At 52.8% G+C, this 13,831-nt stretch overlaps 1 protein-coding gene across 1 annotated transcript in view; it reads left to right on the forward strand.

Annotated features, from left to right (window-relative positions):
• The first annotated feature begins 865 nt into the window (after positions 1-865).
• The window catches only part of SH3RF3 (SH3 domain containing ring finger 3), a 155,589-nt gene continuing 142,623 nt past the window's right edge, over positions 866-13,831 (forward strand). Inside the window, exon 1 of the mRNA XM_065927319.1 lies at positions 866-1,393. Within this exon, the coding sequence (XP_065783391.1) occupies positions 872-1,393 (522 nt within the window). The 5' untranslated portion in view covers positions 866-871. The remainder of the gene's footprint in view (positions 1,394-13,831) is intronic.

A 13,831-nucleotide genomic window follows, 5' to 3' on the forward strand; every position in this document is an offset into this window, starting at 1 on the left:
GTGGGGCTGTCACTTCCGCGCGCCGCCGGGCAGGGGACCGGCCGTCGTCGAGGAGGATGCCCGGGTGCTGGCTGCGTCCCCAGGCTGCTGGCCCGCGCTGCCCAAGGAGGTGGTCGGGATAGCGCCGCCCAAACTTTCCTTCGCTGCAGCGTCAGGCGGAAACATCCCGCTTCGAGGCTCACGGAGAGCGCAGGAGGCTCGGTCGCCAGAGGGGACAGGCCCGGGCCTGCGCTGGGGAGCGCCTCGGAGTTCCTGGGGGCGCTGAAGGTGCCTTAAGAGCAGGACTGGTGTCCGGCCTGCGCCAGGCGGAGCAGGTCCAGGGCGCGGCTGCCCCTTCCCGGCGCCCCGCAGTGACCGTGACCTCCGCGCGCTCCCCGCGCACGTGCTCGCGGCCGAGGACGAGGAGGGGTCTGGCTGCACCCGCTGGGCAGCGGCTCGCGGGCAGGCCCAGGGCGCACCGAGGCAGTGCGGGGGAGCGCGCACACCGCGCCCCCGCCTCTCCCGGGATCGGACTGGCGGCTGAGAGCTCAGAGCCGCCGGGTGTCTTGCCCGCCCGGCGGCGCCGCTGGAACCCGTGCCGGCCGGACTCGCAGAAGAGGGACAGGTGTAGCCCGCATTTGCGGGCGCTGCGCTCCGAAGCACTGGGTGGGCTTGGCGGTCCGGAGGGGTCTTACGGGACTCGGAGCTCCGGTCCCTGCCGTGCAGGCCGATTGGTACCGCTTGGCGCTGCCAGCCTCAGGGAAGGAAGTCGCCGTGTAGCCCGGTCCCCCAGCGGCCGTCCAGGCGCGACCCTGGCGCCCACTGCCCGCGGCAGCGCCCGCAACGGCCCCGGGACCTAAAGGTGCGCGCGGTCGCCGCCGGCGCCGCCCCCATGCTGCTCGGAGCGCCCAGGCTGTGCGCATCCCGGGCGGCCGCCACGGCGCAGAGAGAAGACGACGGCGACAGGCTGGGCGGGGACATGGACGAGTCGTCGCTGCTGGACCTGCTGGAGTGCTCCGTGTGCCTGGAACGCTTGGACACGACGGCCAAGGTGCTGCCCTGCCAACACACCTTCTGCCGCCGCTGCCTGGAGAGCATCGTGAGCTCGCGTCGCGAGCTGCGCTGCCCCGAGTGCCGCATCCTGGTGGGCTGCGGCGTGGACGAGCTGCCCGCCAACATCCTGCTGGTGCGCCTGCTGGACGGCATCCGCCAGCGGCCCCGCGCTGGAGCCAGCCCCGGCAGCAGTCCGCCCGCGCGTCCTGGTCCGGGCCCCAGCCCCGCTCCGGGGGCGGCCTCGGCGCTCGCGGGTGGCGGGGGTAGTTCTCCTGGCTCCCCAGTCCTCCTCCCCGCGGCGACCGGCGCCACCTCCAGCCTGCGCGAGCTGGCGACCAGCAGGAGCACGCCCCCAGCAAAGGTGGGTGTGCGCTTCTCCGAGTTGTGAGTGTGTTGGGGGCAGGGGGCAGTGCGGAGGGGCAGGGGACCAGAGCTGTTCCACGATGACCTTCACCTTGTGCTTCTTTCTCGACTGGCTTCCCTCCATTGACTCCGTGGGTGTAACCCTCCGAGTCCCACTTGCCGACTCTAGGGTATCACTGTGCTCCCATCCCACCCCCTTCCAACTTCTCCTTGTGAGCTGACGTCTGTTTTCCCCCTCTGGAATCCCTGGGGCCACCTGCACTTGTGTGGCCTGTGTGTGTGTATATCAGTGGCCCCCCACCATCCCTTGGTGTGGCCAGGACTCCCTGTCCCCTATCCCCATCCAGTCCCCCGCGCACTGGACCTGTTTCTCCACCTGTAACTTTGTGGGCCCTCGGTCTCTCTGGACATAGTCTTCTCCTGGACCCCAGGCTAACCGTCTGTACACCCTTGCCCACCTGGACTGAAGTTAGTGCCTGTTGATTTCCCAGGTCCTGGCTGCTGGGAGGGGAACGGGGAGGGGGGGGGGGCGTCTCCTGCCTGGTATCTGGCAAGGGAGAGTCTGGCAGAGGCCAGTGCACCTGGGTTATGAGAACACACACTGCAAACCCGTTTAGCAGGAGGGAAGAAGTCAACCTGGAGCCCAAGAATGTCTGCCTCAGCCCTTGGTGGACCGGGCCTGTCTGGCAGCCCTGGTCCTGTCCTGGGATCTTAGGCCTGCTATGTTCCCACTGGGTTGTTATTTGAGGGTTTTTCTCCTTTTGCCTTTGGCGTAGCTCTGTTGTGCAGTGTGGACTGCTTCTGTTTCAGAAACCGTATCTGGAGGGTTCTGGCGGTTTTGTTTCAAGAGCGACTCAGAGTGTGTCATTTCACACCTTGGCCACCTTGGGCTCTGTGGCTGGGGGAAGCCAGCCCATGGGATGCTGGTTTAAGTGAGAGATGAGGAAGTACTTGTGTTTCGTGTTTTGTTTAAATGCGGAAAAGCTTAAAAGGATTGTTGATCTGTTGCAAATATTCACTTTAAAAAGCACAGCCATATATACCCCTCTGCTTTTGACCTTTTAAAGATCTGGTGGTGCAGAAGCCATTTAATGAATCCTTCTTATATCTGAAGTACTGCAGTGAGGGAAGGTCTCCACCGAATTGCTCAGCGCTGCAGTGCCTCTGAGGTTAGGAACTTAAGCCCTTGGATAGTTAAGCTTTGGAGTTAAAAGTCAGACTTTGTCAAACTGGATTTTTCCTATGAATCAGGGGGAACGACCATTCTCAAGTCAAGAGTAGTCAAGGAATATTTATAAATGGGATCACTGCTGAAGGGGAATTGATGATATTAATTGCATGCATGCTCAGTTGCTTCAGTCGTGTCTGACTCTTTGCGACCCCATGGACAGTAGCCCACCAGGCTCCTCTGTCCATGGGATTCTCCAGGCAAGAATACTGGAGTGGGTTGCCATACCCTCCTCAAGGGGATCTTCCCGAACCAGGGATGGAACAGGCATCTCCTGTGTCTCCTGCATTGCAGGCAGATTCTTTACTGCTGAGCCACCAGGGAAGCCCGATTGAGTTAATTAATTTGGTTTTTAATTGTGATTAAATCCAATATAAGTGTTCTTGTTACAGATTTTCAAACTTTTCTTTCCTGCCTTGCTGTTATTGTCTAAGGTATTATAACTGAAGGCCCTTTTTATTTTAATTTTTTATGAAACAAGTGGGTTACCTCCTCTGGCTCAGAGAATTAAATGATTTTGGAATGACGCTTCTATTGAGGACGTTTTGTGAATGGAATCTGATCAGGAGGGTGGAAGGCCTTGAGGCAGCTCCTGGAATCCATGGCATTTGTAGCACTTAAAGACATTTGTGAAGGGGCTGAACTTATAATTTTTAGTGATGACACTTAGTTCCAGAGAATTAATTTTTTGTCTCCTGGAGTTGGGGATGATTAACTGACTTTCTTTCTGGACACGTGCAGAAAATAGATTCTGTCCAGGTCTGTCTGAACCCAGCAGACTCTGGAACACATTTCCTTTTTTCATTTTCCGGTTTTACCTAAGTGTGAGCTCAGTCCTTTCTTTCAGGCCCCCCTCACCAAGACTAAGCTTGTGTCTTAGGAAGGGTCTGAATTAAAGCTGATGTTACATTTGATCATTTTCAGAGAGGAAAGAAAGAGTAGCGTCCATGTGGACTGTAGTATCATCTAGCATTTTAGCCACTGGTTTTCAATAATTGCCGGGTGTCTTCTTGGGCAACCAGATGTCCTGCATAGAGGACTGTTAGCAGCCCTGTGAGTGTGGCAGGCAAACCTTAAGCTGAGCCTCACTTCCAGGTAGGTACTTGACTGTCCACTGGAGTAAATCTGGATCCGGGTGTTGCCATGTGCTGTTTCATAGATGGGCACTTGTCATCAGTGGGTACTATATATGCCTTAGTAGTAGGTGACTAAATATAAGACAGTCCCCTTTCCCAGCGAGAAGCTGGGAACCTTCCTTTGGGTCAGTGGGGAAGTGTGGATGTTTTATTAAGTGGGTAGATTCGCAGGTATCTGCTTAGATGTCTGTTAATTTAGTGACAGGTAGATGCTGGAATGGACTTAACTCCATTCGGTTCTGGGAGCACTTTTCACACCCTCACTTGCATCTTTCACTAGAGGTGCTCAGACCCTCCAGCCTGGTGGGTGGGGCTCTGAGTGCACCTGTGTCGCCTGGGACAAGGTGTTAGAAATGAGTTAAATCTGCTGCCCTGGAGCTCTTACACTGTGGTTTTGGTGCCCACTGCCCAAGGCTGGCAGATGCCACCATCCTGTGTGGCTATCAGAGTTGCCTTAGCCCGTGGGATGTGCTGCCACTGCAATTGCTGAGTTTCTCAGCCTAAGCTTTTTTTTTTTTTCTTTTTTTTTTGTTTTACAGTTTTGCAAGGTGACCCCTCAAACACCCTAACTACACTGATGGAGGTTTTTAGGGCCACTGGTCTTTCTGAGAGGGTTTTGTGGTTCCCAATTGAGTAATTCAGAGAGTACTTTTTAACGTGAATGAGGAGGGCACAGATATCAGGAACTGCGGTCTTTTTGTGAGTGATTTTTTGGGAAAATCCCTTGCTTGTATTTGGCATACGCCTGCACTGCGCAGGCACCATCCTGGGTGACCAGGTAGGCGTGTCCCCGATGGAGCTGACATTAGGGCCTGGAGCCATTCTACTGTCAGGAGGATCCTGGAGGCGCCAGGCAGGTTTTGGCCAGAACTTTGTGGTGGTTAAAGGAAGGACATTATCACAGTTAAAGGCCTATGGAGGGTTTGGCTAAGGCTCTTGCTGATGGAAAACATAATGCTAGAGTCTAATTAGTTTGCCCACAGGTACCTGGGGCTGTTTAAGCTGGAAACCTGTGTATCTCTTGGCCAGCAGTATCTCCGGATGGGGTCCGGGTAATGGGAGCGACCCAGTAATGGGAGCAGCGAAATGAACCACACCAATGATGTCCATTTGCTATTTTATCTTATAAACACATACAATAATTCACCACATTTTGGATGCAGAATCAGAGTGTTCTCTGGGTTCTAACTTGCCTTTCTAGTTTAAGCCACAGTCACAGCTTGTGGTTTCCTATTTGTTTCTTTCAAATGGACTGAGGACTAAGAGATTCAAAATAATCTGAGCGGAGCACCTTCAAGATTTTAAATAATTCCCCCTGAATGTGTTCTGTTTTTGTTCCTGCCAAGTGACAGTTTTAAAGCCATCTCTCTTTGGTAAGTCTTTCCTAAGTTATCACCTTGGTTTTCCAAGAAGTTACTTTTTCTGCACTTAGATTCCTTTAGTTTGCATACTACTTAATTAGAGTTGTATCTGTATGTAAGTATATAAGCACGCTTGCATAAACATGCTTGAGAATCCAGACAGTGGACTCCTGGTGAGCACCAGCCTGCCTAGCAGGAGTGTTGACCTGGACAGTGGCCAGTCAGGTGCAGCCCCCTGTGGGGTGCACACCTTGGCCGTCCTGTGGAGGGTTAGGGCTAGGACATGACTGTGTCCTGAGGGTGGGGGGCTGTGGCTTGGTCTAGGGTGTCACAGGGGTTCCAGAGAAGGGACCTGGAGGTTATGAAAGCCAAGCTGCTCCCAGGACAGCAGGCAGTGGTGACCGCAGCCACTGTGTCTCCAGGTCAGACACCAGCCTTTGTGATGGAAGAGTCATGCCAAGTCCTTTGGGACGTGTTTTTAGAAGGGCCCTAGGTGCAGAACCAGCTCCTCTGGGACACGTGGCCATTATTGAGCGCTTGCTGTGTGCAGGTGGGCTGGGTGGTGTAAGTGTGTCTCCTTGCTTTCCAACCTCAGCTCAGTGAGGCTGCTTCTTAGCAGATGGAAACTGACCTTGGAGGTGAACTCTGGACACACCAGCCTACTGGCTTCTGGATTAGCTACCTCTCGCTATCACAGACCTAATCAATTAGACTCTGGTCCCAAACCAGGAGGCTGGGTCCTGAGGTCACTCTGCCCACAGCTGCAGGTGTTTTGGGCCCTGTGGGCGGGCCTGTGCAGAGTGAGGTGCTGGTGGGGGTCCCGGTGGGAGAGCGTCACGTTGGCCGTGGCTCTGGGGACAGGTTGCTGGCAGCTCTAAGTGTGGAGGCCCAGGCACCTGGGGTCTGTCCAGGGCTCCGTTCTGTCCTCAGGGAGGCATCCTCGTCCGTCCTATTCTGTCACCGTCCTGGGATGACAGCAGGGGTCTCAAAGCAGACGCAGGGGCCTCGTGACGCTGTGAAAGGTCAGGCGTTCACTGTTGAGGTCAGGGAGCAGACCCAACTCGGCCGCCCCCCACCATACCCCCCCCACACCACACAACCCCGCACCCCATCCCTGAGGACTGGAGCCCAGCTCCTTGGGGTTTGGGACCCAGGCTCACCTCCCCCTGGGCCGCGCCCTACCACCCACCTCAGGTGTTGGCGGGTCTCTGGGCTCCTGAGGGCCATGTGAGGAGGGTGAGTGGGGACTTGATGGATAACCAGGACTGGCAGTGAGGATGGATGTGTTCATCCCTGGGTTTAGATGGCTTGGCTCTTCTGGGCCTTCTCATTAGTGGGGGAGAGAGCCTGTCTGCATTAGTGGGTGAAGGAGGTAATGCAGGCGGGGACCAACACTTCCCGGGCTGTCGGCTGGGTACCATCACCCACACACGTCTGGAAACCTCGAATCACCCCTGAAGTGTGCTCCCCGGGCCCACCTGACTGCTAGTGGAGTCAGAATATGGTGTCCTAAGTTGTGTGTGTGTGTGTGTGTGTGTGTGTGTGTGTGTGTGTGTGTGTGTGTGTGTATCTCATACATGTTGTACCTCTAGGTTCAAAGTCGGTTCAAATCCAGTTCCCATGACTGGATCTCTGAGTGTTGAGGAGTGTCTAAGGACTTGAATCTGTTTCACCTTTAAATTGCCTCCAAGTTTTATCTGTTATTGAGGTAGCGTTCTTGATCCTTACAAGCTTCATTGAACTGAAAAAGAGCCCGAAAGGTCATCTGTTTTAGGGAAGGCAGCTTAATAACCCTGCTGGGTGCTGAGTTGCTGCTTGGGGCTCTGCTGAGAGGGAGGGGGCACAGCTTCCTCCTCTGCAGGATGGGGGTAGTGGGATGGGGGGAGAGGAGTTGGGAGTCTCGTCTATACCTCCCAACTGTGCAGGAAGTAGTGGGGGGCTCATCTGCACCTCCTGCCTCTACAGATCAGACTTAACCCTGTTGTTCCCTCCTCCAGCCCTTGAGAGCCCATGGGCTCGCTGGACCAGGACGAGATTGAGTCTCAACTATAGAGTTGTTTCAAGTGTACATTTCACTTCAGTCTGTATTTAACCTTTATTTTCACAGTTAACATGCTCTTTTTCGAGGTACATTTTTGGAATAAAACATCAGCAGGATTCAGTTGGGGAAATGCTCTAACTTTATGGTGCTTGAAGAGACCAAGGTCACTTTGTATCTGATTTGCCTTCCTTGGAAGATCTTCCGATCTCACGTACTTGATGCACGTGTGACGTCTATCCTGTTGGAATTCTAATTTACCTTGGAATGCGAGCGTGTCAGACAGAGGTGGAGACTGTGGTGAATGGTTTAAAAACTGTGGTGTGGCTCCCTTCTCCCTCCACACAAAACTGGACTAAAAAGAGCGGGTGAAGCAGCAGCATGATTCGGATTCTCCTCACATGCTGCTGCTCCTTCGAGCCAGACTCCAGCTCTGATGGGAGGACTGGAGTCCAGCAAGCCCAGGGAGCTGGTGCATGGACAGCATGCTGCAGACAGAACCCAGTCCATTTGCGCCGGCCAGCCCTGGACAAGCTACAATGCTTGGACAGCAAAGAAATGCTCTTTGTGTATTTGTAATTTTTCATTTGCTGCTTGGTCAACACATCTGAGTCATGTTGAGTGAAAATCTTGCTGCACTAAATGGAATTCTAAACATAGCCCCGTAAAGGGGCCAGAGAAAGATGCAGCGTCAATTATTCAAGAGGGTCGACCGTATGAGGTCTCACACTGTCACAGTTCCCAGTGCTTTCAAAAGTGATTTGCTTCTTAATTGTCCACTGAGTGACCTTTCCAGTTATATCTTTCTGCTTCTAGGTCTTAGGGCACTTGGTTTAGTAACTTGAGTTTCTCTTACAAGTATGACAGGTAAATCATCAGTTGTTTAGGTAAATTGTCTGGAATTAGAACCTGACCTATTCATTCTCACTCAGCGACAAATATGTTTCAATATATGTAAATGGATTTATGTATATACATACACATAAAAGACTCTTACTCCTTGGAAGAAAAGCTACAATAAACCTAGACAATGTACTAAAAAGTAGAGACATCATTTTGCCAACAAAGTTCTGTACAGTCAAAGCTATGATTTTTCCACTTGTCGTGTGTGGATGTGAGTGTTGGACCATGAAGAAGGCTGGGCATCGAAGAATTAATGTTTTGAAATGTGGTGTTGGAGAAGGCGCTTGAGAGTCCCTTGGACAGCAAGGAGATCAAACCAGTCCATCCTAAAAGAAATCAACCCTGAATATTCATTGAAAGGACTGATGCTGAAGCTGAAACTTCAATACTTTAGCCACCTGATGCGAAGAGCTGACTCATTAGAAAAGACCCTGATGCTGGGAAAAATTGAAGGCAAGAGGAGAAGAGGGCAACAGAGGATCAGATGGTTGGATGGCGTCACTGACTCAATGGACATGAGTTTGAGCATACTCAGGGAGCTAGTGAAGGCCAGAGAAGCCTGGCGGGCTGCAGTCCATGGGGTTGCAAAGAGTTGTACATGACTTAGTGACTGAACAACAACAAATACACATATACTAATATATAGGAAGTATAAATATATATGTATCATTTTTATATGTTACACATTTACCATTATTAATTTGGTTGGCATTTCATCCCTTTGAATGAAAGTTTGGGGACTAGCTGACTTCTGCTGACCTTTAGTTTCCTCACAGTGAGTCGTATGCTAAGAAAGCCTGTCCAGCTGGACTTAACTGTTCAGTGGTGACAGGAAAGACCTGTCTGTGCCCACGATGTGTCCAGTCCCAGCAGGCCCCTCTGGCTCTGCTACCAGCTGCCACAGGGCTCGGGCGGCGCTGGCCTTCTGGGTGCTGCCCGGGCAGAGCACATGGCATGAAGGACCTGGACATGTGGCTGCCCGAGTGCCACCAGCTGTCACTGGGCTTCATGGGACCAGTAGAAAGCTGGCATCGTGCAGTCATGTCTTCTGGACCAATTAGTGAGAGGTTGGGGCTTGAGGTGTGTGCAGGTGTCGGCAGGTGCAGGCGGGCACTTGTGAAACATGGAGGGAGGCTTGAGTTATTGGCTCTGGGGACTGTGGTTGCTGATGGGGCCGTTTTGATGAGTAATAGACCCCATTAGATCCAGCGAGGTGCTCGATGATGTATAATTAAAGACGGCATTAGTCAGGCAGAAACCACAGCGTTTAAAAGTGTGCAAGTAATGGTGTCTCAGGCTAAAGCTTGCATCTGGGACGGGGGAGGCAGGATGCGAACCAGTCTGAAGCTGCTGCCCGTGGACAGTTGGGTGGCTGCTCACAGGACAGCTGGTGTCCTCCTGAGTCTCAGATATTTGTAGTGACAGCGGCCATGATGGTTTAGAAGTTTATTTTAGGTGAATTTACAGCTTGTGGAACAGTTCTGATTGGTGAACCCACCGCAAAACAGCAGTCCTATTTCTGTTCTCTGTGGAGCAGGCTGAGCCCAGGTGAGCACTGGTCAGAGACCCGTCTGCACATTCCAGCTTCAGCTCCCAGTCCCTCCCTTATTGATGCAGTGGGGGGTGGGGGTGGGGGTGGGGGCTTGGGTCTCTGCAGGCGGGGGAGTGGGCCCAGCGGCTGGGCTGAGCACTGCCCTGGCCGTCACCCGCCTGGCCGTCCAGACCTCTCCATCCGACGCTGAGAGAACCGTGTGCCCTGCTGAGTCTAGGCTCCTGGACTCCTTTTAATCAGAGTCAAGCGTCTGGCAGACAACCTCAGTTGTTAATTATGCTGCTATTAATATTCATGTTGACAGTCATCTGCTCTTCAGCTCAGGGGTTCCCGCAGCGCCTCACAGGCCCGGAGGCAGGCCCCCTCCTGCGGCGACAGACACAAACGGGAGCCCAGGTCACTGTTCCAAATGTCTGCTCTGTGCCCCCTACCAGCATCCCCGGGGGAGGAGGCCTGCAAGGCTCCTCCAGGCATCCACGTGGCTTTGTGGCCTCGCAGAGGCCAGGGTCTGGTCTCTGACCCCCTGGAGCTCAGAGTGTGGGTGTTTCAAGAGACCAAGTGCGGTGCCAGCTGAAAAATGTCAGATGCAATGGAGATGTTTTGTGATGTGTGTGTTTTATACTCTAGATGGATTAATTTAGGTTAAAAAAAGTGAGCTCTCTGCATTCTATAGATGATGTCTTTATTCTGTGGAAGAAACTGTCCTTGAAAGGATTGCAGCCGTGGTCCTTTATGAACCTGGTGCTCCTGGTTTTGGGCTACACATTGAAGTCCTGTAAATGCTGCAGCGTGGCCCTAGTCTGGAGGTCTTAATGCATTCGGTCTGGGTGCAGCCCGGCATTGGCTTGTCAAAGTCCCCAGGTGGTGCAGACGCTGGCTGTGGGCAGTGCTGGCCTGAACCACAGAGCCTGGGGAGGTTGGAGGAGTTGGGAGGATGTTTCTGGAAGCCCTACCCCCTGGAGGGCTAGCCAAGTGGAGAGGGAGTGTGGGCATGGAGGCCTGGGACCCTGAGGTGCATGGAGCAGACTTGGTCCTGGAAGGAGGTGATCAGGGCCAGTGAGGGTCAGTGAGCAGCTGGACAGGAGGCTCCAGGGGAGCTGGAGGCAGAGGGTCATCCTTGGCCGTTTTATTTAGGAGCCTGACGCTGCTCTGCTCATTAATTCACTTAATAAATGATTTTTGGGGAAAAAGTTTCATACAAAAGCAATAAATTCAACTCATTAATCCACCTGTCCTTGTGACAACTCAGTAATCTGGGCACTGTGGTTGCCCCCTCCTCTTTGCAGACCCAGAGGAGTGTAGGGACTTGGGCTCTTCTGGGGTCATGCTGGGGTGGAGGGCTGGGGCTGTGAGCCCCTCTACACAGGGCGGGAAGGTGAGGTGTGAGCTGGGTTCCGATTCTTTCCCATTGTTTCCACCTCACCGGGATGCCCAACTGGGGAGATGCCAGGATACTTCCTGCGGTCTTTACCACGTTGTGAAAGAGGCAGGTGGGTGGGGGAATTTCCTGGTGTAACAGAAGGGGCAGATGTGGAGGGAGGGCTGTGGGGAGGAGAGAGTCTTCCTTTCCCACCTGAGGGGCAGGTGAGAGCGGCCTGCTGTTGCTCAGGGCCGGAGCCAGGGGCAGCCGCTCAGCTCAGAGCCCAGGGTGACACGATGACCCGCCCTGTGCTGGGGAGGTGGGGGGCTGTGGGGTCTTCCTGCATTGGAAGGGCTCTGTGTTCACACGGTGAAACGAACATTATGGAAATGTGGTTAATGAACCTGGGTCCCCAGAAGTGTTCTTCTGTCCACTGTCCTCACGTGGCAGCCTCTCCCGTCCATCTGAGGCTGCACCCCCCTGAACTGAGTGTTAAAATTGGGCCAGATGTGCTTGCTTGGGGCTCCACACTGGTGGTCATGGAAACGGACTAGATATAGAATCTTCTCCTGGACATCTGTGCCTCCACGGCTCAAACACATGCACAAAAAGCTACTGGATTTACACATGTTCAGATAAAACCTTTGGATGGCACAAATTCTAGATTTTATCCTCCAGGCAGTGCTGTCTGCAGGTCTAGGATGGAGACCACCTGTGAAACCTACAATTTTCTATAGCCACATTACAGAAGTCAAAAAGCAACAGATGAAATTGGCTTAATAATGTATCTTCTTTAACCACTCCACCCAAATGTGTACCTGAGTACTGCTCAGCACAGTACATTCTCAGGGTGCTTTGCCTCCCTGGTCCACGCCTGGCGCCAAGCCCGCTGCGTCTGTCACTGGCCAGCATGCCTCAGTGATGGTTCAAGGGCCACTCCTGGCTGCAGAGCCCCTGGGGGCACCAGGCTGCTGGCAGAGCTCCAGACACCAGGATAGAGGGCTGGCGTCTCCTGCTTTTACATTTCCAGCGACCTGGAGGGTCTGTGGGCAATGCCAGGAGCCCCTCTGAAGCATCAAGGTGACAGGATCTTCCAGTGACACAGGCTCTGGGGACTTGGTGTGGTGACAGTAGGGGCAGCAGGAAGGCACCCCAAGGACCCCTCTGAACCCCAAGTGTGGTTTCCTGCCTGGTTGATCAGTTAGGTCCCTTCCCCGCCAGCTTCATCGTCAGCAGGCTCTTCTCCAGGTCCTGACAGGCATGGCGTCCTACCCCCTGGACAGAGTGAAGTCCAGGTCTTGTAGAAGGAGGGCCAGCGTCCCACACGTAAACGGTTATGAAGCTGTCACCTGCCCGGCTGTCGATTTCCTGAGGTGACAGCTGCACCATGGGGAAGGGTGTTTCCCTTCCCAGTCACCTGCGGTGCCTTCAGGGTGATGGTGGGGGGGCACTCTAGCTCCCCTCAGTGATGCCAGGCAGGGCAGGCTTGTTTGGGTCTGACTTGCCTTTGGGGCGGTGTCCAGGGCAAAGCTGGGTTAATGGACTGTTTGAAGTCATTAACTTCAAAACTCAGACTTCTGTCTTTTCTGGTTTGCACTGTGTATTATCAGATTTGTATTTCAGGCTGTGAGGACTTAGTTCAGTCGCTCAGTTGTGTCCAACTCTTTGTGACCTCATGAACAGCAGCACGCCAGGCCTCCCTGTCCATCACCAACTCCCGGAGTCCACCCAAACCCATGTCCATTGAGTCGGTGACGCCATCCAACCATCTCATCCTCTGTCATCCCCTTCTCCTCCTGCCTTCAATCTTTCCCAGCATCAAGGTCTTTTCAAATGAGCCAGCTCTTCACATCAGGTGGCCAAAGTATTGGAGTTTCAGCTTCAACATCAGTCCTTCTAATGAACACCCAGGACTGATTTCCTTTAGGATGGGCTGGTTGGATCTCCTTGCAGTCCAAGGGACTCTCAAGAGTCTTCTCCAACACCACAGTTCAAAAGCATCCATTCTTTGGTGCTCAGCTTTTTTATAGTCCATCTCTAACATCCACATGACTAGTGGAAAAACCATAGCCTTACTAGATGGACCTTTGTTGGCAAAGTAATGTCTCTGCTTTTTAATATGCTCTCTAGATTGGTCATAACTTTCCTCCCAAGGAGTAAGTGTCTTTTAATTTCATGGCTGCAGTCACCATCTGCAGTGATTTTGGAGCCCAAAAAAGTAAAATCAGCCACTGTTTACACTATTTCCCCATCTATTTGCCATGAAGTGACGTGACTGGATGCCATAATCTTAGTTTTCTGAATATTGAGTTTTAAGCCAACTTTTCCACTCTTCTCTTTCACTTTCATCAAGAGGCTCTTTAGTTCTTCTTCACTTTCTGCCATAAGGATAGTGTCATCTGCATATGTGAGGTTATTGATATTTCTCCCAGCAATTTTGATTCCAGCTTGTGCTTCATCCAGCCCAGCGTTTCTCATGATGTACTCTGCATATAAGTTGAATAAGCAGGGTGACAGTATACAGCCTTGACGTACTGCTTTTCCATGATTTGATGAAGAGTTAGCATTTCATTAGAAATTCAGTTCCTGGGTTCCAGCTGGAGTGGGCTTGGGCAGGGACTGGGTGTCCCGTGGTGTCCTTCCCAGTTGGTCCCACACCCTGTTGACTAAGGTGAATGATTGTAGCATTTGAAGTTGTGTCTCTGCTTTGATGACACATCTTTTGCTACTTAGGATTATGAGTTATAACATTGAGCTTCAGTGTGGCTTCCATGGAACAGTGCACATGTAAGAGTGCACATATAATGGCACATGTGTAAGAGGGCACATATAAGTGCACATGTAACAGTGTACATGTA

The sequence above is a fragment of the Muntiacus reevesi genome, chromosome 3 (assembly GCF_963930625.1).
Source record: "Muntiacus reevesi chromosome 3, mMunRee1.1, whole genome shotgun sequence".
Classification (NCBI taxonomy): domain Eukaryota; kingdom Metazoa; phylum Chordata; class Mammalia; order Artiodactyla; family Cervidae; genus Muntiacus; species Muntiacus reevesi.